This window comes from Copadichromis virginalis, linkage group LG10, assembly GCF_057382275.1.
Source record: "Copadichromis virginalis isolate Kocher_CV1m ecotype Utaka linkage group LG10, C_Virginalis_male_GT1.1, whole genome shotgun sequence".
Taxonomy (NCBI): Eukaryota; Metazoa; Chordata; class Actinopteri; order Cichliformes; family Cichlidae; genus Copadichromis; species Copadichromis virginalis.
The window spans coordinates 23,118,192-23,142,542 of record NC_140627.1 but is presented as its reverse complement, the minus strand read 5'-3'; the positions used below and the strand labels follow the sequence as shown (position 1 = coordinate 23,142,542).

Sequence of the window (24,351 nt, the reverse complement as noted above, 5' to 3'; positions counted from 1 at the left end):
TGTATGTAACGCAGACGCAACTGATAGAGCTGTCCGAGGTTCTGATAGAGTGATTTGCCTGGGCTCATGCCTGTAGCATATTAAACCATTCCAAGCAGATGTGTAAGACACCAAGAAACACACAATCATATCTCATCTCAATATATTAATACATTAGTGTAATTGTAATTATAACAGTCTAACACACACACACACACACACACACACACACACACATATATATGTATATATATATATATATATATATATATATATATATATATATATATATATATATATATATATATATATATTCAAAACCTTAACTTGGTGCTTCCGCTTAGTGAAACCACGCATGTGTTGATCCGTGCTGCAGCAACGTGCATCAGTTCCTCTCTGACCCCAGTGTTAATCTGCATTCAGACTGAGGCTTCGCTGCCTTTCTTGGCTTCTCGATAGTGGAGCAGCTTATTTCTTGGGGCTTCGCTGTTTTGTACCAGTCTTGTAGGCCCCTGCCAGTGCTGTCGAAACGGCAACACACACGCACGAAGACGGGCGATACGAAACGAAGCTTTTCGACTCGCGTCGATTTTGTTTTGGCTGATTTCACACCGCCGCGCGCTCGCCTCCAGTCTCGATTTGCAGAACGGCTACTGCTAGCGTGCGTAATGTATCGCAGAGAGGAAACACAGTAAATAGACGGACACGTCCATCTGCAAGAAAGAGGAGACGAAGATGGTGATGATGGCTTCGCCAAAATCAGCCTTCAAATGCTCGATACCGATGGCGAAGCCTTCCCTCCCGCTGAAGCTGCTTTTCTGGGTGTTTATTGTCGTGAATCACTCTACAAGGTAAGATATTAACGCGTATTTTTTCTCAAAACCACGACTGTGTTTCGGCCCGTTGGTCAGCATGTTTCAGATTTTTAACAGCAAATATAGCAGTGCCTCCATTCCAACACTGGCGTGCTATTAAGGGGATCCTGAGCCGTTGGGTAGCTGAGAGGATGTAGTTTTGTATTTAGGGGGAAAAACCGGAGCTTTCGGTGTACATGTGGCACGTTTAATTGCGGTTCCAGTTGAAGTGGAATATTGTTAATAATATTAAAATTGCCTCAGCGATACACGCATGCACATTGTATGTGTGCTACACCCTGTGTATCAATGTGTTGTTGGTGTTTTTAATTTAAAAAAAAATCCTCACAAAGATCTACAGATTGAATATTTGGCTTTGAAAAGCGAATAACAGTGATACACATTTATACGACGATACCAGTGTCTCCCTCCCAATCTGCCCCGCGTTAGATGTAGCATAGTGGCAGGCTAAGTTGAGTGAAGCTAAGGCTACATTTAGTCTGTTAAGCTGTCTTCAAGTATATTCTAAGAGTCAAAGCCTTGTTATGAACGCACTGGCCGGAGGAGGTCGAAATGGAATAGAGGCCACATGAAAACAATCGGTTGTTATAAAGGCAAACTTGAGGATAAAGAGGGAACCTTTCCTCCCACGTATTTGAAATAAAAAAATAAGCATTTCAAAATGGCAGACAATCACACAGAGAATAAAAATATGAAGGCACAATAAGGAAATGGACAGCACATATGCACTGATCCTTGCCCAACACAGGCACACAACCAAAAACACCTGACATTTCTGCTTTAACTGTGGGCCGAAATTGTGTTTGTTACAAAGACAATGAAAGAGAAGAAAGAAAGCTGTGTGGCTGCTCCTGTGACGACTTCATCCCTGTATAGTGAGATAAGAATACTGGAGAGCAAGGGGATGGTTAGGCTCCTCGCATCGGTTTCCTCTTGTGCTGCTGGAGGGTGAAAAATGGAGGCAGATAAATCAACCGACGTTCAATCACCGTCATGCTGGTCAAAACCTTGGGGCTCCTTGCCCAGATCTACATTGTTAGGCCTGTGTATTTCTAATTGTCTGGAAAAGTAAAGTGGTGTATACAATGCACTTGAGTAAATGCTGCTAATCAATATGTGACCATATGCAGACACCTGTGCGGAGGTCACACTTAAAGTATGACTCAAACTATTTTAGAAGTTTCGGTCCTATGTATGGCATAATGATTAAAATGCATCCACTGACAGGAAGTAATTTATGATTCATGTATGAAAGCTCTTTTATAAGACATCAAGGTCTTTGCATGCATTCAGTATTTTGTGCTACTTTGTGACTCATTGACATTTACTATGTGTAGTGATGTCAGACTGCATCACAATACGTTAACCCAGTCAGTTACTCAGGTAGTGCAGTCAATTACTGTCACAGATCAAATTTTGCAGAACACCCTCAAGCAGAAGAAGGGGGAATTTGGTTGCAGATTCTTTGGTATTTTCTTCTATGCGTGGGTAGGTAGGTGTCAGATCTATAACCAGGATCCACTAGAAGATTTTCAGGCGAGGGATCATGGGAAGAGGGCCTCGACATGATGGAGTGATGTCAGAATGAGCAAAGTCTGGTGGTACTTACATTATGTGCCATCCCAGATGATGATTTTGCAAACTCAAGCATGTTAGGTAGCAGATGAAATTCGTTACATAAGTCTAATTTATTTATTTGCTTTATATTTTTAACCTTCTAGCATCAGTATTTATTAACTTCCTGACCTCCCACTGAAGTTGGTGGGACTTAATTGATCCATTTTGTACAGAACAAATGTAACATTATATCTCACTCAATCCATTTTGTGTGAGTGCACTTAAGGCCTGAAGAAGAAGAATGCTTGGATTAACAAAGAAAGTTGATTAAGACGTTACGTTGATCTAATTCTTGGACTAGGTGTTGTCTAGCCAGCTAATCTAAAGAAACCCTGACTATGCTGAACTTGAATGCTTCAGTTCCCAAACACTTGGTAACAAAAGAAGATTTAATATAAGAAAGAGGTAAACACGGTCCTGTCTTAACCTTCTTTAAACATGTTGCTAGCATAGTCAAAATGACCTTATAGCTTTCAGTTACATTTTAGAAAAATGGAAAGAATATATAAGATAACATTTATAACGCACACTGTGGTAATTTCTAAAGGCTTTCTGTGTTTCATTGTGGGACAAACATAAAAAGCTAGTGCCATTTATTCAGCACTGTGATTTCTAAGGCAACAAAAGCAAATTAAACTGTAAGTTGAAAGATATATTGATGCTGTCTGTTTATTCAACTAGCGCCTTTGTAGAGTTCAATTTCTGACTACAAAAATCTCTCAGGCAGACGTATTTTCTGTACATAGGATGTAATCTATGTCCATTCAATTTTTGAGCTGCTGTTAAGTATTAATAATATGGGAAACATTTCACTACACATTTTATGCTAATTGTATAAAGTAGCTGTTAGTATGTTAGTATGCCCATTGCAATTATCCCTATCTGCCACCGATTCTCATCAGTTTGTCGGTATTTTTAGACAGAATTCCATCAAATTGGAAACCTACAGTGAATTAAATGGTCTGCCAAACTGCCATACATCATCTGCTTCTTGTCACTTGGAAAGGGTCAGGAGTTTTGACAAACTGCCATGTATTCCATAATTAACATCATGTGAATTTGTGTCTTAGAATTCCTAAAAGTCAGTTCATAGCAAAGACATGTTGTCATTTTTATTTTATTTTATTTTTTCTGCCTATAGTGAAGACAGTTTGACAGGTCAGTAAAAGAAACAGGCAACACTCATGGTTACCTTTCTACAACTGAGAAACTCTGGTAGATATTGAAGTCAAAGAAATTTTGGAATAAAGGTGGGAGGGCTTAAGTTGAAGCACTTTGGCCTCCTGTTGTTATAGACACACATATGTATTTACATATATATATACACATATATATATATATATATATATATATATATATATATATATATATATATATATATATATACACACATACACACATATATATATATATATATATATATATATATATATATATATATATATATATATATATATATATATATATACTCACTTTTAAAGAGTCTAAATTAATAGATTTTGGCGCTTTAAGTCTCAGTCATACAGGCCTAGAGACCATGTGACAACCTCTGGTTGCTAGGGAAAAATGTGTCTTGGCAAGTGGTTGCTGGAGGTTGCTAAGTGAAATTGGTCTCAAAGACACAAAGAGGGTGCTGTACCAAAAAGCTTCTTGTAATTAGTGTGGTCACCTGTAGTTTGCATTCAGCTGCAACACAAGTTGAAAAAATGAGCAGCTTTTATTTGGAAGATTAATTCTATTTATCGTTTGAGTAACAAAAATGCAATTGCGTCGTGGTTTTCAGTGTAGCGTGATATACCTCAGTGGACTAGAAAAATAAACATTTAGTGTCTTGGCCAGCGTGACTCAGGCCTTAGCTGTTGGTTTCACAGACAGACAGCAACAATCACAGTCACAGAATACAAATTTTTCCCGCTGTACTTGTGTTTGCCATGGAGCCAACAACTGGTTTCTAGGCCTGTGTGACTGGGATTTAACTTAATGTAAGTGAAATTATTACAGAAACGGCTCATTATATTCGCCCACTGATCAAAATCTATTAATATGCTCTAATCTTTGTAATGTGGTTTACAGTGGATTGGTCTGTAAATAGATTGGTTGTATTAGGATCCCAGAATGCAGTTAAGTAGAGCAGTTAAATCCTGGTAATTGGATGTTAATATTACAGCATGTGAGTAACACAACTTCAGTTGTTCATTTATTTAAATTTCCAGGTTGAATAAAGGAAAAACAAAATATAATATTTGAAACGTTTAGAGCCATATGATTTGTCAGTAAAATATCATTACTAACAAAATACAACTGTATATTTTTTCTTTCATTAAAGGTAGAGTCTGTGAAAAGTGTTGCATCAACAACATCATGTACAGAAGAGTTTGTTGTGTTGTTGCCAAAGGTGCAAGATAAATTTCATGTTGAGTAATAAGGATCATGAAGGTTCATTAGATCATGCTGCTTTATTGGCTGCAGTTTGGAACATATGTGGTAGAGTGATAAACTGGATGAGGTCGAAAGCTGCTTATACTGCTGATATTACTGATATTATTGTTCTTGGACCCTCTTGTGAATATGTGAAACTGCAGCAGAGGATACTTCACTATTGCTTTGCATGAAACTTGAGATGAGAATTTAATTGAAATTCCAATACTGTCGTTACCACAGTCAATACCAGCACAATTATTGAAGTGCACATGCATAAGTAAGAACCCAGATATACACATGCAGCATGCATGTGCAGGCACTAACACGGGGCTCTCTGTGGACCTTCAGGTACAGAATTAATAGGCAAACCCTTAGATCTGCCTGTAGTGAGGAACACATGGCTCTTCCTTTGATCTACTCATATTTGGAACATTTCCATATACACAGAGATATTCTGTGAGATGAATACAGATGATTAAATTGCAGCAATCAGAAAAACTGCATAATCTATCTATCTATCTATCTATCTATCTATCTATCTATCTATCTATCTATCTATCTATCTATCTATCTATCTATCTATCTATCTATCTATCTATCTATCTATGGTAGATATCCCATTCTTTTGTTTTGGTAATATATGGCTCTTAATGGTATCTAATGTAGGAGGACTGCTGTTCAAAACATTAGTCACACCCAACTGAAGAACACAAGAAAGCTATCAGTGCTTCTACCCTTGTGTTTTACCATGTTTTTTTCATTCTTTCTCATTCTTTACTATTTTATTCAGACATCTCCCCATCTAAAGCCTCGTTGAAAGCTCACAAATATTTCAAGGTTGCTTTTCTGGTCTGTTGGCCATCTCCTTGATCTAATCCAGCTGTTGCTAGAGGTGCCCAAGTGATCCTGATCTGTGATGGTATGAGGATTAGAGCCAAGAGAGGAAGTGTCCAACCATTTAGGTATCTTCTCATCTACTTTCTTATCTGAAACTCCCTGTTTTTTTTTTTACTAAATCAGTATGTATATATAAAAGGAAGTGTTGATAAATATTCAGACATAAAAATAAATTATTTAGACATAAGACCAGTAAAACATCATTAAAAGACATACATAAAAACAGAATAGGCTGAAGGCAAAAAAATTGTCTGAAATCAATTTTAGACCAAAATGTTTTTGTGTGCTTATTTTCAAAGCACTCGGCTTTAAAGCAGATTATATATGTTTCTTTGGGACCCTTTTGAACACCTAATATGATATAGGTCAAGTATGTATTTGTAGAGAAGCTAAAAGGTTTTTGTATAGTTTTGCTGCAGTATTTACACAGATCTTCATTGACATTCTTATTGGCCTGCTAATCTCAGGAAAACCTGACCACCAAACTGCATTTCTTTATGTATTCTTTTCCTTCATGAACAAAAACCTTCTGGAGGGCAGTCCAACCACTGATTGCATAATGAACTGCTGTCTTGGTAAATCACACACTAATTACATACAGATTGTGCTCACACAAATTGAATGAAAAGATGTAGTGCAAATTTAGCTTGTGCTTGTATGCCTATAAATCTGCCCTGTGATCTCTTTCACCAACATCCCTCTTCTCTGTTCTTCTCTGTTCTTCTCTGTATGTTACTTACATATCTTCATCTTGCCCACTGGCAGTAAAAATCTTATCTTTTATTTTAAAAATGCGTGTTAATGGAAGGTCTTTTGAAGTATAGGATGTTGTAAGCTCATTAATTGTCCCTTTTATATTACATTAAGACTGCTTTTGTTTTAGTAATATAATTTACCAGGATCATACTTTGGTGTTGGATAGAAGGGAAAGCATTTACAGCTCAAGTGTGGTGGTATATGTGATATATGTGATAAGTCTGAGGTGAGAAAGTAAACTCTGGAAAAATGTCCTGTCCTCACATATATTTGGGCTCCTTAAAACCAGCTTTTCTGACAGATTCCCTTGTTTGAATTTATTCATTGTTTCTATAGAATCACTGACCTGAAAATTAAAGGAGAGTTTTAGCTGTTACTGGAAAAAAATACAGCAAAAGCACACACAAATCTTACACGTACTTACATTTAAAAAGAAAATATTTTGCAGATGGTATTATCGTTGGTATTACTAATACTAACAAGGTTGCTAACTATCAAACTGCAATATTTTAAACATGAACATCATGTCTTGATAGGGACAGAGTGTGAACAAGGCTTCCAGGAAGACTAAATAAATGATTAAAGCCAGTGCCACACGGGATTGTAGCTGTCATATACTTTTATATATTATCTTAGCTGCACATATCTGTATGACCCTCGCTTCATCTTGAGGTCACAATTAATATTTTTTTCCAACAAGACTGAGAACAGCAAAATTATGGCAAAAGCAGATCTGCATTTATGAATGCGTTCATACAAATTCAATTCTTTTCACATCAGATATCAGAAAGCAAGCAGTCTGTTTGTACTCCGAGTTATCTGATCTAAATGCATCAAATGATTGAACTGTAAATACCGGCAGGCTGCTCATCAAAAACTGCCTTAAAATATCAAATATATTCAAAATATCTCATAAGGGTATTGAAAATATATGTCTATAGAAATATGTTTTTCCAAATAGTAAGTGAGCTAACAGATTTTACAGTGAGAACAAATGAAACTGAATGTCATGAAAGTTTAAGAAATGAGGCATTTGCCTACACGGAGGACACGCCTTGTATTTGTTCTTTTATTTAACTATGCAAGTACTTTGTTACACAAAAAATACCAGGAACGAAAAAAAAATATTAAATCAATCCTTTAATCTTTAAAATACCTTTCTCTTTCTGTCTTTCTCACCTAAAGATTTCTGCTTTAAAAAAAAACCCACATGGGAAACCACTGGGAAAGAATCTACTTTGTATCCCTTCAAAAGAATTTGCTGATTATATGCATTTTTTTACTCTCTCCCTTGCAGCTCCGTCCAGAGTGATGACGATGATGAGGTGTCTAACAAGACGTGGGTGCTGACTCCCAAAGTGTATGAGAGTGATGTCACACACATCCTAAACAGCCTACTAGATGGATATGACAACAAACTCAGACCTGACATCGGAGGTGGGCGCTGATTTTTCACAGATAATATGTTTAGTCACAGAATCATAAAGATATCTGGCAAAATTTGTAATTAGAGCTATTCAACAACGAGTCAACAGTACTTAGGCTTAGGTTTTGGGTTAAGAGTTATAATAAAAGTGACTTGTGTTACACTGATGTTACTGTAGACCGAAATGTATAACCTACTGAACCAGGTCTAGATTTGTAAGAGTGGTTGCACAAAGTTTCATTAACAATCCAGAAACAAAGACCTTTAAATGAAGCAGCTGGCAGTGTACTAAACACAAACCAGACAAACACACTTATAACCTCTGTTTAACAACAGAATTAGCCTTATGAATCATTGAATACATAATTCATAATAAAAAAAATAGATTTAGATGTAGTTATAATTATTAAGTCAATTTTCAGTAAAACAAAGCATTCATTTTCTGGTTCACTCATAAAAAGCACAGCCATTTCAAACATAATAAATAGATAATGAAAGTAAAACTTCCTCGCCATAGTCTTAAAATTTCAGTAGTCTTTAGAAATTGTGAAAAAACACTGTTGAAGCTTTATACCAGCTGTCTTTTTTTTCCGAGACCCTTACTTCTCGTAAAAAATGCACATGCATGCAGTACGGTCAGGGAAACTGTCACCATCCTGCAAGCCTGTAGACAGCTATCTTACTCTCTGGAGTCTGACAGACAGCTGAGCAGGACTCCTTGTCTGCAGAAGCCTATCACGTCCATCTGCAAGACCAGATAAGGGAGATACTCAGTACCTTTGAATACTTGATTAATGTGTCAGTGGTTTCCTGGGAAACTCAGTTAAAGTCAGAAATAGTGTTTAAGTGACATAGTGTCAAATAATAAAGCTGCACCAGTCTACATGGTACTATAAAAATTTGCTTGCTCACCCACTATAATATTCATACACATTTGGCACTGTCCAGTGCTGTATTCAGGCAAAAAATGACAAGGATAGTTTATAAAAATCCTTTACTACTTACTTCTCTGCTTTGTGAAAGCTTATACCATCGTTAAGCAATTTTGTTGCAACAAAAGGCCATAGTCCATTGTGACAGATGGAATACAGCACCAGAAAGATTTTGACCTAATTTCAATCATAACTTTATTAAGCATGACTAATGAATTGACCTAAATGATAAATTTATTCTGCGCATGAATGTAGCAGAGTAATGTTGATGTAGCATCAGCAACAAATCCTTTACATTAGTCTGTATTCATGTTTTCCTGTATACGATGTACATTATTATACGTATTTTACAGTATATTTAATACCACCTATAAAGTGACAGGTTTTATGAGGGATGGTCATTATTCTTGATACTTTGAAAGTGGGTCTGTGCTATAAATTGAAGAGCAGCTTAGATGTGCTTTGAGGTGAAGCTGCAACCAAGAGAGCCGCTGCTTAGCTGGGCGGCTGACTGCCACAGTCTTAGCCATCATCTTCAAATGTTCTGTGATCTTGCTCTCTCAGCGCTAGTCTTCCAGCTGCCACCAAGTTACACATCTACACAGGGGATATAATTAACTGGCTGTACTGTCATCTGAGCCAACAACCAACCAGTCATACCAAGGCAAAGTGAAGTTTCTACTCCACTTCTCAGAGCTCTCAAAGTTGTGGATTTAGATTAATTGCTGATTGTGCCATAGCTTCCACCGGAAGTCCATCGTGATGCTGATTTAATTTTAATGGAACTAGAGTGTATTGTATATAAAGAATTGAAGCAATTGGACTGTGAGACAGAAAAAATGTTGTAAGACTCTTAGAGGTGATCAGGGTTTTTTAAAGATCCACTAATATGGAGAACAGAAGCAAGGACTTAGAGTTGTTGTACACTTAGTTAGATGATGTTAGGCTTAAGCTTTAAAATGGCTCGTGATGTCCATTAATAGTTTGTTAGCTAACTGAGTAGTGGATGGATTGGCTTGTTTTATATTGTTACTAGGAGGAAGTTTTGAATTTTAGGAAGACAATAAAACATTTCTTTTCATATCAATGATATATTTTAGGACTGGGCGATATCACCCAAAATTCATATCTCAATATTCTTTAGCTGGATGGCGATATATGATATATATCTCGATGTTTATTGAAGTTATGCAAAAAATAAAATGAGATGTACAGTATTTGATGGCATCCTTTGTTCTTAGACTCATATATACAGTAGTCTGGATGACCGCCATCTGCTTAAAGTTCTTTTTCTTCACATAAGTAAACAAAAAGAAGAGAAAAACAAAACAAAACACACAAACGATGTTTTTTTAAAGCCATAAAGTAAAAACAAAAAGAGAGTTCTTAGTCACACTGTGTCCCAGATCTTTTCACATCAAAATCTAAATTAAAAGATGCTGAGCATAGTAACAAAGACAGATTTTGCAGCTGCTCTGTTCCCAACTTCTAATACGTGACTGACAGCCTGGAGTTTGAAATCCTCTTTGTAACCACGTCTCTGAACAGGTGCCATTTGTGGTCCTTAAACACACACAATACGGTAATATTACGTTGAAATACAGTACGTAGTACTCCACGAGGCTCCTGACTACGGCAGCTGTAATGCTCCAACAATCCATCAAGCGGTGCGGCTTCGTAGCTTACCAAAGTCGTACTAAAACATTTTTTGACAGATTGCTGAGCGCCTTGTACCACATAAAAGCGGTTCGCAGTCAGTAAGCACAACCAGAACTCCTACATAAGGAGCACTGTCGAGTTTTGGGAAAAGGAAAGGATTTTAGGCCGTGCAGCCTCGTGCATGGGGCTGAATGGCGTCAACGCGTGAGCGCTGTTAGCTCATTAGCTGATCTTGTTGTTGCCTGCAGGTGAAGCGATGGGGGAGGGGGAGTTACAAAAGTGGACGAAGGAGAGGCAAACTCGCGGCTCCACAAGTATAATTATAACCTGACATAGACTATATCGATATGAACAATATTGTCACATCTCATATCTCGTATAAAAATATATCGATATATTTAAAAACTCGATATATTGCCCAGTCCTAATATATTTTTTGTTAGTCCCAAAATTTGATGTTTTTTTTAAATTTATGATTATATATGTCCCTTATGATTTCATTGATATATCCCGCCCCACTTATTTACAGGTAACAATATTTGAGACCATTGCATATGTGTCTCATTGTTTTGCATGCATGTGTTTGTGTTCATTCGCGTGCAAACAATGTCAGTAGGGTGGGAGTGCAACACACATTTATGTTTGCCTTTGAGGGACATGGGAAATGGATGCAAACCTGCACTCACTTCCTCAGTCTCTCTCTCACACTCACTAAAGCTCCTACATCAAACCTTGAGGGTGGTTGAGTTTTAACCTGACTGTCCTCTAAGACATAGCAGCCAGTCATCCATGAAGATTAGATAGCAACATGTACAAGTTGATTCAGGCTACCTCAGAGGCTCTAGCAGAGAATGAATGTCCATTTGACACCAGCGTTCTTGTCTGGTCCCTGGCTGCCTAACTTGCTAACCCAGGAAAGGCAATTAGGCCACAATGGTAAAACATAAAAAGGTGGACAAGTGGTATAACTGCAGGTGCAAAAGAAGATAGATACATGCAAAACATGTGCATGCAAAGGTTTTCTTTGAAATGCATTATGCTTAATTAAAAATCAGACTTTGAACATTCATTGTAAAATTATGTAAAATATTTGTTTTGTGAAAAATGATATCAACAGTGAATACATAGAGAATGATTGTGTGGTTCTCAGAAACCAGTTTGATGTGGAAGTTGCCCATGTATTCTTAGTCTAAAGAAAGGAGGTCTGAACATTTATAACACTGAAATAATCTAGGTTCAACTCCTTGTTGTCAGCTAAGGAACCTGCAAAACCTTCAGGTTTTATAGGTTCTTTGAGTTCTTCCCATAGACTTTGATGTAAGGTTGGATGCATGTTGCATAGCTTCTGTGATGGATAGAATCATCTACCTTAAATAATGTATTATTGAGTACTCATGGTGTTTGTTTTTTCCCATTGGTTTGAAGAAGATGTTGCAAATTCAAAGCCTGACAAAGATCCACATCAAAATATTCAATTTTCAACAAACTTGGTGCTGACTGTGTAGATGACCTGTTTTTCAGGTGTGAATTAAACAACATGTTCATGTTTCTCCTCTCACTGCCATCTAACTGAACGCTGATATTTTCCAAACACTTTCTATTCACACTTTCACAGCAAAGGGAATCGTCGCCTTCTTTTTCCCTTTGATGGTGACATATAAAACAATCTAACCCTTCTGGAAAATTTTGTGCTACCATATGAAAGATAATTTTTACCCTCTAAAATGTTTTTTCCTGTTCTTCATTGCAGTCAAGCCAACAGTGATCCACACAGACATGTTTGTCAACAGCATTGGACCAGTGAATGCCATCAATATGGTAAGTGAATACATTTTTATTGTTAATTATTGTGAAGCTGGTAGAGAGTGCTTTAGTATGCGTAAGTCTTTAGTGTCATTGTAGTCTAGCATTATGATTAAATTAAGTACATTTTATTTATCTCTAATAGTAAGAAATTAATAAATAAAGAAATATTGAGTTATAAAAGATTTTTATTTTAAATTTAATCAAGCAAATACAAAAGAGTTAACATATTGCAGTTGAACACCTCATATGTCTAAATAAGACAAAACATTATAACAGGTAACAATTTTGTGTTGCTCAGCATGCATGCCAGATCTCACGGCAGTATATTTGAATATGACTGTGTGCACTGGCAAATCCTGACATATTCTGGATTTGTACATGCCAAGAATTGCATCTGAGTCAACTGTCAAAGCTTTTTGTGTTTTGTTCAAGTAAATATACTTAATTTGTTATTTTCTTTGGGTCTGGTTTAAAGGCAAGGGCTTTTTAAAAAAAATTTCTATCATATCTGTTATGATTGTGAATCACGAATTGCTGCTAAAACCATGATACCGTAGCTTTGCTAAATGTATTTCTGTTAACCAATAGCAGTAGTTCATGAATGTTTCTAATGCAGTTCAGTATTTTTGTTTGTTATGCTATATACAAAAGTTCTAAAACACTGGGACATCATAATGTTTTCTCAAAAAAAAAAAATCTGTTCATTATTCAGTGTCATAAATCCTATAACAGCGGGGAAGATTGTGGCTATATTTCACATTCGGTGAGATATTGACTTCACACTAATCTTCAGTGGCCCTTTATTTAATCCGATATCACAATAAAGCGTGTAATAGACATGTCGGCCCACCGTGTCCATTTCACACTTTGCCTCTCCAAAACGTGAAATGTACATGCATGCAGAAGTTGCAGCTGAAGAAGATAATTTATTTCAAGCCAACATGAAAATAATCACAGGAAAGTGTTTAAACAGACATTATCCTAGCTTAATCGATTCTGGTGATTAAAGGACCCTGGAATGTACTTCATATGTTTTTACTCACTACAGATTTTGTGGCTTTAAATGTATTATTTCCCCATGATGGTAATGCAGTTTCTGCATGCAGTAATGCGACTTGTGCACGTGTGTCCATTTCACATTTTGGAGAGGCAAACCGTGAAATGCACGGTGGACCAGTGTGTGTCTATTACACATTTTGTCATAATACTGGGTTGCTATATTGCTTTTCCTTAAAGTTTGATACTGTTTACTGTGTGTGTGTGTGTTTGTGTTATAATGATATTTTTCTTATGATCTTATGTGAATTTAATGATAATACAGAATAAAACGAATAGAATTGTGGTTTTTTTTAAGTACTTTGTTACTTGCCAAGACAAGTCCGTCCAACATGAGACGCATTACTCTTACACAATTTCACATTTCTGTCAGCCAACATGTGTGGGAGAGCTTCTCAACTTCCAAAAATCCCTTTGCTGGATTCTTAGAAGGAAGTTAGAGTGGAAAAAAAAATGTTTGAAATGCTGAATGTTCACTGATTCATATTGGTGACCCCTTAATGCAGAAGTAACAACAAAGTAGGGAAGCGTGGTCTAGAAGGAGGAGATTGATCCTCCTTGTTATCATTTCATGACATGAGCAATCTGTTCTACACTGTGATGCCATTCCATTTTGGTAAGTAGCTAAAACACCCACTCCGCTCTGGCTAAAGTGATGGAAGAAGAGATGCAATGATGGTATCAGTTAGAAAATGTGTGCTTATACTCACATTAGGAAGTCTGCGACCATGCCTGGCTGTGCTTCTATGAAGAGGGCATTTTGACATGAAAGGTTGACTGATTGCCTCGCATTCATATGTAATACATGTGCTTGGGCCAGTCATTTCACACTATAACATGACAAATGTTGTTAGGTTGGTAGTTTTTCTGAGGAGCACAGAGTACTCTGATTGTACGGGGGTGTGAATCTTGGCATGAATACAGTTTTGATTTCTTATTTATGCAGTAGGAATCTAAGATGGCTAAGTAACAAGTTATAAGGGACAGTATAACAGTATAACAGATGGAAAGAGGTCAAGGTCTGAAAAATAAAAAGAATGAATGATACATTGCTGCTTTGTAGCCGCTGCACCTGAACATTTCTGAGCTGCTTTTAGAGCTGTTTGAATACTAAGAAGAATAAAAAGTTCCCAGGCCTTGAAAGATCCCAGACTATTTATGTTTATCATGCTCAGTGGGGCGCAGATGAAGATCCTCGAAGATCCTAAGTCATTCAGCCTTTCTCTTATCATTGTATTTGTACTGTCTGTCTGTCCCTTGTGATAAAAAGGGCTGCTGAAAGGATGGGAATTCTGCCTTGTGAAAATGTTTTTCAAATCTCATTTGGAACTCTTTGGCAAGGATTTAGACTTTATTGTTGGGATAAGCTTTGTCAGAAAGTTAATGCCTCTATGGCCTCTTACACACAAATCCCCAGATTTTTTTCTCTCCTGCTGTACTTCACTTTGAACCTCAGCGCTGAGCCTATCCAAATAACAAAATAAATAACACAGAATGATAGCTCTCTCTTTCTCTCTATTTAATGTTTCACCTAACGCTACACCTGTCATGTTTCACCTATTGCTCTTCTTCTTCTCCCAGAGGTGTATTGCCTATGCTTTCCTCCATATAGTGCGTATGTTCCAACACAGCTGGCATAGTGTCACTGCACTGAATAGGAGACAGAAGGTTTTGTCAATGCCCAGGACAAAGTGCTGCCGAGGCAGCAGGTTATAAGGTCGGGTAATACTTCAGTCGAACAATGGGGGTTATTAATTGCCCCGTTGAACATTTAATTTTCAGGTTGAGGGCGTCAAGCTGGTCTTTTTTCAACAGTGCTCTTTAGCTGCGACAAAAGCACTTCCCGGCCTGAAAAGACACCATCTCCTTTAAGAAAATTGTATGCAAATGCATTTCAGCGTTAAGTTTCCTCTGGCATAGAAAAGTTCCCTCGAGACAGAAAAAAGTTCTCTTTGAGCCCACATTTTTAATTTGGTGTTATAGCATCTCACAGTTTGAAGCTGCATGTTGTTGACAGCGCTAGATGAAATCTTTTATCAGACCTTTATCTGTTGTGTAATGTGAAGCATGTTCAGTTTTTCTGAAGTAAAACTGAACACGACAGTTTGAGTGAAACTGCGTTTTGTGTCGTTAGGAATACACCATCGACATCTTTTTTGCTCAGACCTGGTACGACAGAAGATTAAAATTCAACAGCACAATGAAGGTTCTACGTCTCAACAGCAACATGGTTGGAAAAATATGGATCCCAGATACTTTCTTTCGCAACTCAAAGAAGGCCGATGCCCACTGGATCACCACACCCAATCGCATGCTCAGGATATGGAATGACGGCAGAATACTTTACACGCTGAGGTAAAACGTCAGTGATGCTGGAGCTTCTGATTTGCATGTTTCTCATTCATCTACAACTGACAGATTTATTAAAGTGAATTTTGGAATCTCTGACACCAGCTTAATTTTATCACACTGAATTATTTCTATTATTTCATAATTTATTTATCATTTGTACTTAGTGTTTCATTATTCTGAGTCTTTGGCATTTTGGATTTTGTTCTCTTAGTATTTTGTTATTTTCATTTCTCATTTTCATATGTTGCCTTTAAGCTTCCTAATATGCACAGAGGCCTTAACCTGCATGTAAGGACATTCTACATAAGTAATCTTTACACTGATTATCCTGAACACGCCAATTTTAGCTTCCTGCTTGTTATGGTTAACATTAATTAATGTACAGAAAAATCCATTGTGTTGAATGATTCAGAAAATTGCCTTTTGAGATGGAGGAACACCTGCTTTGGCATGCAGCTTAAAAAAAGCCTTTTAATTTTACATCAGCGTTCAATAGTTTAATTGCTTTAATTTGTCTCAAACCATATAACTCACAATGTTTCTGACTGTAAAACCATGAAACTAACGCATGCTATATGTAAAATAGGTTGATAGATCAAAAATAAATATTTGCACTGACACCACGATACATCAGTAGTGATAATAAGAGAGTAAGTGAAGTCTTCCGGACTCAATCGAGCTGTGATGGATGTTTCCCTATGCAGAACACTGCCTCTCCACTTCATTAATTTAGGGGACTCAGAACTTAACCACTGGTTGTTAATTAGGATGGCCGCTGTGATTCGGTGCACAATGATACAAGACAATAGAGAGTGCGTGGATGGGTAAAGTCATTTAAGGTTATTCTCTCATTAAGAGGAAGTTTAATGACTTCTCCTTCAAACTTCCTCAGGTGTGAAAAAGAACTGTAGCTGTAAAAAAATAAAAAATTTTGAAATTGTAATTAATAATTTCTTGTGTCGTTTATGATAAGGATTAGCGGTTGGTGTGAGCTACCCTTTTTGTAGAATTTTCACATAACAAAATAAAACCAATAATGCCAAAATGTACCAGACTTCGTCTGAAATGAACAATATGACATAAAACAAAACCCATCCCTGGTGACCTGGTGATTAGACTGAAAAATTTGGTTTTATATAGAGTATTGTACAACATATTGCATTTTTGTGTTCATGGAGCTAAATTTCATCTCTCTGCAGGTTGACCATTGATGCCGAGTGCCAGCTTAAACTGAACAACTTCCCTATGGATGAACACTCGTGCCCCCTGGAGTTTTCAAGCTGTAAGTCTGACCATATGCTGAAACCCTACTGATTTACCCCTCCCTGTCTTCGTCTTCTCAAACAAACACACACAAACGCAGCAAGGCCCTAAACACGTCACATGTGAGCAAAGACTAAATTTAAGCAGTGATTATCCAACAGACCAAATCAAGGAATTAACGCTGGAACCATTTAAGATTTTCATTGGGAGCACTCCAGTTACCTAAAAGAAGGCACATGAGTCATGTGTGTATTTATGTAAATAGGAAAGGAATTATGGATGTAGAATATGTAAAGTATGCTTTAATGTAACTGGTTAGGTCTAAGATTGGTAAAAAGCAACAACAGCCTTTCAATTGAAAGCAAGTGAAACCTTATGAATGTGTTAGAATGTGGAATAAATGAACAACAAGATTCAAAAAACCATTCAGGCATTTATTTATTCAAGCCAAAGGCACTATTCATTTATTTTCCTGAAACCTGTCAGTATTGTTCTAAAAGACATTTTAAAAAGTAACACAAGTCCAAACGAGTTAGTCATTCCATGTTAGGACTGGACAGGGGTAAGTTATCTGCTGAAGTCACAGTGGATATATGGAGAGACACACCAGGGGATACTCTCCAGAGAAAATGATTCCTAAATAGCTCCACTTCACAAGAAAGCAGACCTAAAAACGGAACACAAGCCTTCATTTAAATTTGATGAAAGCTATGGATGTTTTTCAGAACTTTGATGTACAGTATGAGCTCAATCTCAGAAGCAGCAGATGGATTAGTGTGCCGCACTTTGCATTCACATTTTATGAACATTTTATGTGCCACAAAGCAACAAAGCATGGTCGATTTTCCAGCGCAACCTCTTTTGCGGCGATTTTGACTGTAGTCAGCCGAGATCAGGCCAAACTTTTTTGCTTCAGGACTTTTCAGACACACAGAGCAGAGTATATTGTTTCAGTTTGCTGTATATTGCATTTTAGTATTTGGATTACAGCGGCTTTTATGACAGCACAACTAGGCCCAAAGTGAATTCATAGGAGCATTATTGTTCCAGCTTATCAAAAGAAGTCTGAATCAATAATGTGTCCTGAATGCATTACCAGTAAAGATGAAGTCTGCCAGCCTCTGTGGCTGTAATGTGGGAAATGGGCAGCACCTTTCATCCCCCTGCTCCTCTAAGGTCAGACATTACTGGATGTCTGAGAGCACTTTAGTGATAAAATCATCGCAAGTTTGCTCTGAAAGCAGTTCATGTGCATTATTCAGACTACTCCCTCATCTGCTACACACAGCTCATCACTAGACTGAAGACTGTACTAGACTGAAATTTAAATAGAGCTGAAAGAACACCCAACTTTAACACCCATACTGAGGGACAGACTCTTACTGTGAGATGGTAAGAACACAAATTCGATACTCACATACATGATTTAATTATGAAAATGCATCTGTTTGTCTAAGTGACTCAGCTGTACTCTATTAAGATTGTTGTTATGATTTGTATAAAAGAGGATGTGCTGGAAGTAATAAAATTATAGAAATCCAACTTATCGCCAGCTACAGAGCTGTGTTGTAATCTTTGCTTTTAAGTGATGTTAGTGACAAAGACGTTTTCGCCCCACAGATGGACTGGATATTTTGTCAACATGTTGTGCTGGAGTCTGTTATATAATGTTTCTTTCATGAAACATTTTATTTGCAAGCTTGCCGACTTGGTGGACACGGATTACTCTAAAATAAAAGACAGCATAGCTATGCAGTCGAGTCTTGAGCTTCTCTCCTGCCTTTAATGAGTTTGAAGTAATCTCCATGTCCTCCCTTTTTCAGATGGCTACCCCAGGGAGGAGATTGTGTACAAGTGGAAAAGGAGCTCAGTGGAGGTTGGGGACATTCGCTCCTGGAGGCTCTACCAGTTCTCCTTTGTGGGCCTGAGGAACACCTCTGAGATTGTCAGGACTGTGTCTGGTAAGAAAATAAGCTGCTGAAAAATTCTAATTAAAACTCTCTTTTATTCAGTTAGGACAGTCAGGGTTTCTCTAGCATGTGAGGACTGCAAGTCAAGCACCCATCATAAATCATGATCAGTCTTTACCCAGCATAGGTAATCTCTCATGTGACGTGCAGTAGAATTTCATACATAAAAACCTTTGAATGCATCAGTGTTTTTATTTGGCGGACACATCTATACATCGTATTACCATAGAAAGTTAATCATTCCCACAGAACCACCACTCTTTGTCCTTGACTGATCTTTAACTAGTTACAGCACATGTGTTGGTAGCTGTTGCTGTCGGGTACAGCGTGAACATTTAGAGAGACAGAGGGATGATCCATCGTGGATTTTATTCATTTTTAGAGCCCACTGCTTCAAGTAAACTCCATAAGGGCTACCTATGGCTCGCTTCCCCTTCAAGATCGATAGACAGACGTTCAATAGAATTTTTTTGCTGCAGAGTGGGATGGCACTTTTCAGTTTTACACGAACTGGATAACAGTATTCAAAGATGGCATCTCATTCATCTCAGGGAATATCGCTCACTCAAGTTTTCTGTCAGTTCTCAGCATTTTTCACCATTCAACATTTTCATCCTGCTTGCATATTTTAGATATAAGATTGGAAATATCTATGGCTATATTTATATTCATAAGATGCCAGTGAGAGACTGATGTATTTAATGGTTGGCAGGGAAATGCGATCCTTGTGAATGCATTAATGCCTGCCACAGAGATTAACTTTAGACCAGAGAAAAGTTCCTTCTCATTAGATTAGCTGCTTTATCCAGAGGGACTGAAAGTTACAGTAAATGTCTGTTTTGTAAATGCAATTAAAACATTCTCTTGTAATCTCTAATGTTAAATTGCTTGGAAGGAAGGGCAGCAATTGCAGCGTCTATTTGCCCCAACTGTCAACTTTTAAATATATGTTTCTGAAAGAGTTATTTAAAAACATGGATGTACAAGTAGTTTTTAGCTTTAACTCCTGTTATATTCATTTAATTGAAGTCTGCTTGTCTTTATCATCGCTTGCAGATAGGACATCTAGTTTGGTATACTCAGTAGGCGTACAGCTTTACAGTTTTTAGAGTCCAGCAGTAAAAAAAGAAAAGTTGTAAAGTGAAACACCTAGTATGGCTGGTTTTAAATGCCCTTAAAATGTGGTTTATTGTTCTCTACCTTTTGTTGTTCTGTTTTTATTTATTTTTTCTTTCTTTTTGTAGGGTAGGTGCAGTTTATAGTGTTCATTTTAAAAGTTATAGAGCTAACATTAGAACAGTTTATAATGCCAGATGGTGGAGGTGGAATGCTCTCCTCTGACAAACAGTTAATTTGGAGGTTATATATTGTGTATTGTTTTTGAAGTGCTTGCTGGGGGAGTAAAAAGCTGTTACTGCTGTTAGGTAATCCATTATTTTCTAAATGTGACAAATAGAAACTGTGACAAAACACCGTGAAGCATCAGATCTTTTAAATGTTTTTTTTGTCTTTCCTTTTGCCACATTCCTTTTGAACAAAATAAAATTACTTTCATAAAATAAGAATCATTTAATTATCTAACGGCATGCACACTGCTGTTGTAAATCTTTATTTTTAGCTTGTTCTGTGACATATACATACTTGCATGCACTCATATACAAAGTACCCACAGGAGTTACTGAATTCACCCAGCCATTGTATAATTTGCCACAGTTTAGCAGAATGTCACCAAGTGTTATGTGCATGCACACTCTCTGACACACAAAGCAGCATAAAGAGTATTCTGGTGTAAGTAGAGGATGTGCATCACAATGCCAAATGCTTAAACTGTATTTGTGTAAGATAATTTAAAAAAAAAGAAAGAAAAGTCTTTGGATTTATTTTATTTTTTTCGTTTTTAATGAATGAATGTTTAAAGTGACAACATGAAAAGGCAATCTATGTAAGAGGATGAGCTGTAGTGGAGAATTTTCAGAGTCCTCTGCCTCTCTCTCCTTTTGATCTGGGTTGTTATTTCCACAAACCGCCATCTGCTCTCTTGTCATAGCAGAGAACCTTGACTGTGGCTGAGAGACCTCTTGTCTCATTTTGCAGTCAGTTTGGGTATCTGACCTGCTTCAAGATTCGTGAACACAACATCTGTCTCAAAAAGCAGTCAGTTAGGGCATTATAATTACCCACTCATCTCAACTGTCACGCAATGCATAGCGCGGGACTAATACTTTATATGCTGCATCATATTCAGCCCTATTAAGCTTTCTGCTTAGGTTTGAAAATAATAATAATAATAACAATGATTCTAGAAATCTCCAAAGCTGGTGATCTAGTTGTTTCTGCATCATTCCCTTGATCGTTGCAGTTCTAAATCCACATCTTTGAAAGTAGATTTTAGAAAGTAGAGAGTCTGCTTTTTAATTCCACTGCAGTAAATTCAATAGAGAAGTCGTTTGATGTTCAATGCAGTGCATTACTTTTTCGCTAGACACTAAAAGTGAAGTCTCTCTAAAGTAATGTCTTGAATAAATATGATGTAGCCACCCATTGACAGCACGAGTTCATTCAGGTTCAGTTCACCGAGGCGCAGCTTTTCAAGGTAGGGTCGGTAGAGCCTTTATGACTCTGGTTGTATGTTTGGGATCACTGTCACGCAGCAACATGAAACTTGCACACCTTCCTGATTGTACATGTCAAGTGCCTAAAAGCCTTTGCACAGTAATGCGTGATTTTATTCTGACTTTTGAATTTCATTATATAGCATTTCGTTTTTAATTTTCTCTTTTTTATTTTATCCAAAAATGCATTAAAATGTCACATATAGGGCTGGGCCATATTATACCGTTCACGGTAATACCGGTATAATGTTAGGCAACGATAGGAAAATGAAATATCGCGATAGAATGGGAGTAAAACGCGCATGCGCAGTGCCTTTGTTTTCATACGCACATGGCCGATTGTTGAGTGAAACAGATGAACCAGAATTGGTTTGTAAAAATGGTGCAACTTCCGTGATGTGGAACTGGTTTGGTGTTTGTCCGTCAGATACACAACAAAGCACATTTTTTTGCAGAACATGCAAGCGGCCGTCGTTATTGTCATATTTGTCGGACTAAGATGCTCTTAAATCTGGGAGTAATCTGGGTCCTAAACTCCGTATGCTTCAGGTCAAACGAACACTGCAGCATCACTTAGAGTTAAAAACTGTCTAAATTCTTTCATCTTTAATAAAACGATCAGCATTGCTGCTTTACCAGGTGTAACTATAAAGTTCAACTTCCAGGCATCCATGAAAACAAAAGTTATTACATTTAACGGAGTTAGAAGTTAGCAGGAAGCTAGCGGAAGTTAGCTCGCTAGTTTCGCTAGTTACCTAAGCATGATATTGCATGTTCTGACTGAGAGATTTCTGAAAAAAAATCAAACGTACAGCTCTGCTATCACTTCCAACATAAATGAAGACAGGAAACTAAACAGCAGTGACGTTTGTAGGGTTACTGAAGTTGGGCTAGCTGGTATATAATGATGTGCTACGTAATCGCTAGCGACACAGCTATGTTAGCATAACATAAACAGTGAAGCTGGAGGACGAACACTAACACTTTTCCACTTATAAAAGTTAACGTGAAGGTTCTTCATGGTTAGAGACAAATGCAATCGCATGGCAGGATGCTGTAAACGGACCAAACTTCAGTCAGGAGAACAACTGAGATAATCCATCCACAATATGAAGTTAGTCATTAATATACTGCAGCAACATGGGAATAGAGCAGCTGCCAGAGAATTCAACATTAATGAATCAATGGTACAGAAGTGGAGGAAGCAAGAAGAATGAGTTTAATAAAGTTTGATTTATCTGACTGCTTTGTTTCACTTAATGTGCCTTATAATCCCGTGCACCTTATGGTCCGAAAAATGCGTACTGCACACTGCAGTTTAATGTTGCAAAGCACCTCTTTTTAACTTCAGTGGATATTATACATGGTTATGCTCAGGATATGTCAGCCCGTTTCTACTGGAAATGCCTTTTGGTTAAACTTTCAGGAAGGAATTTGCATTTGCACTGTTACATTTTTATAAAGCTTTAATGTACATAAAAACCAGCTTCTTGTTTAAGTGAAAATAAATGGAAGGTTGTCTTTTTGCGCTAGTAATGTTGTGGAGTTGTATTTTGTCTCGCATCAATTATATCGTCGGTTATATCGTTATCGCAAATTTTCAAATCTATATCGTGATAAATATTTTTGGCCATATCGCCCTGCTCTAGTCACATATATATAATTATACATGTAGAATGTGACATTTATGTATTATATATAAATATAACTATACTAGTGTAATCCTTCTTATGGTTGAAAGATATCCTACAAATGATATATTTTGCCTTTTTTATGTCGTTTTTATGTCATGACGTTATTTCTCTGGCGATTGCTGCATTTTCTAATTGCAGCAGTGGACTGCAGACTAAAGTGTAGTGAACAGGATGACTGCCCTTCAGTTGGATCGCCGCCAGCTAAAAAGATTATGTGTCTTTGCCCTCCCCGGTGGGTTATAGTTAGTTACAGTTATTCTTTTAAAACCTTATTTTAATTTCATTTCAAGCTCTGTGTTGAATCAGTTGAACTGAGTCGAAACAGGTCAGGTAAGGAAACAGAGGGACACATAATGGTAAGCTAAGCAGACAGGCATTCAGGTGAATTGGCCCATTCCAGACAATGATGACTGTAGCAAATAGCCAGAGGAAGAGATTGCCTCTCATTTTGTGGGACAATCCAATCTCTCCCAGGCTCAACTTGTCACAGCACTGTTCTCCCACACTAATGTATTTGCTTTTTTCCTGAGTATTATTTAAAAAAATATATGAATAGATCATAAAAAAGTGCATTATTAAAGAATGATTGAGTGATATTGTAAGTGCAGGGGCTGGGGGCACATGACATCTGCAGTTGCATTGTATCATTTTATAAAGGCTATGTCTGTTTTTATTTGGTTTCTCTTCTGTCCCTCAGCCAGTGTCCAAAGGCTTGGTCTCTCAACTTGTCACGTCACATCAGGGCTCTCTGTATCGCCTGCAAGCCTATACCTGCATGTTCAAACACAAAGACACATGCATTTACATTCATGCACACACTCGAAGGGATACAAGGAAAAAATATTTTATTGTGACAAGCATGAAGGCTTAAAAGTAGACCAGTGGGCAGGATAGGGAAAAGATAGATGCAGAGGATTTGAATGTCAGACAGCCGAGGCACTACGGGCAAAGCTAACCTTACAGTTAACCCCTCAGTGACCTGGTTAAGCATGGTTCCAGAAGCTCCATTCACCCATCTGCCATGCTGGAGTTCAGT

At 37.3% G+C, this 24,351-nt stretch overlaps 1 protein-coding gene across 2 annotated transcripts in view; it reads left to right on the top strand.

The window, feature by feature from the left end:
• Positions 1-324: 324 nt before the first annotated feature.
• The window catches only part of gabrg2 (gamma-aminobutyric acid type A receptor subunit gamma2), a 44,674-nt gene continuing 20,647 nt past the window's right edge, over positions 325-24,351 (top strand). For both annotated transcript variants that reach the window (XM_085470721.1, XM_085470720.1), the window contains exons 1-6: positions 325-830; positions 7,843-7,982; positions 12,313-12,380; positions 15,559-15,779; positions 16,976-17,058; positions 18,863-19,000. In XM_085470721.1, coding sequence (XP_085326847.1) covers positions 715-830; positions 7,843-7,982; positions 12,313-12,380; positions 15,559-15,779; positions 16,976-17,058; positions 18,863-19,000 — 766 coding nt within the window. In that variant the 5' untranslated portion in view covers positions 325-714. The remainder of the gene's footprint in view (positions 831-7,842; positions 7,983-12,312; positions 12,381-15,558; positions 15,780-16,975; positions 17,059-18,862; positions 19,001-24,351) is intronic.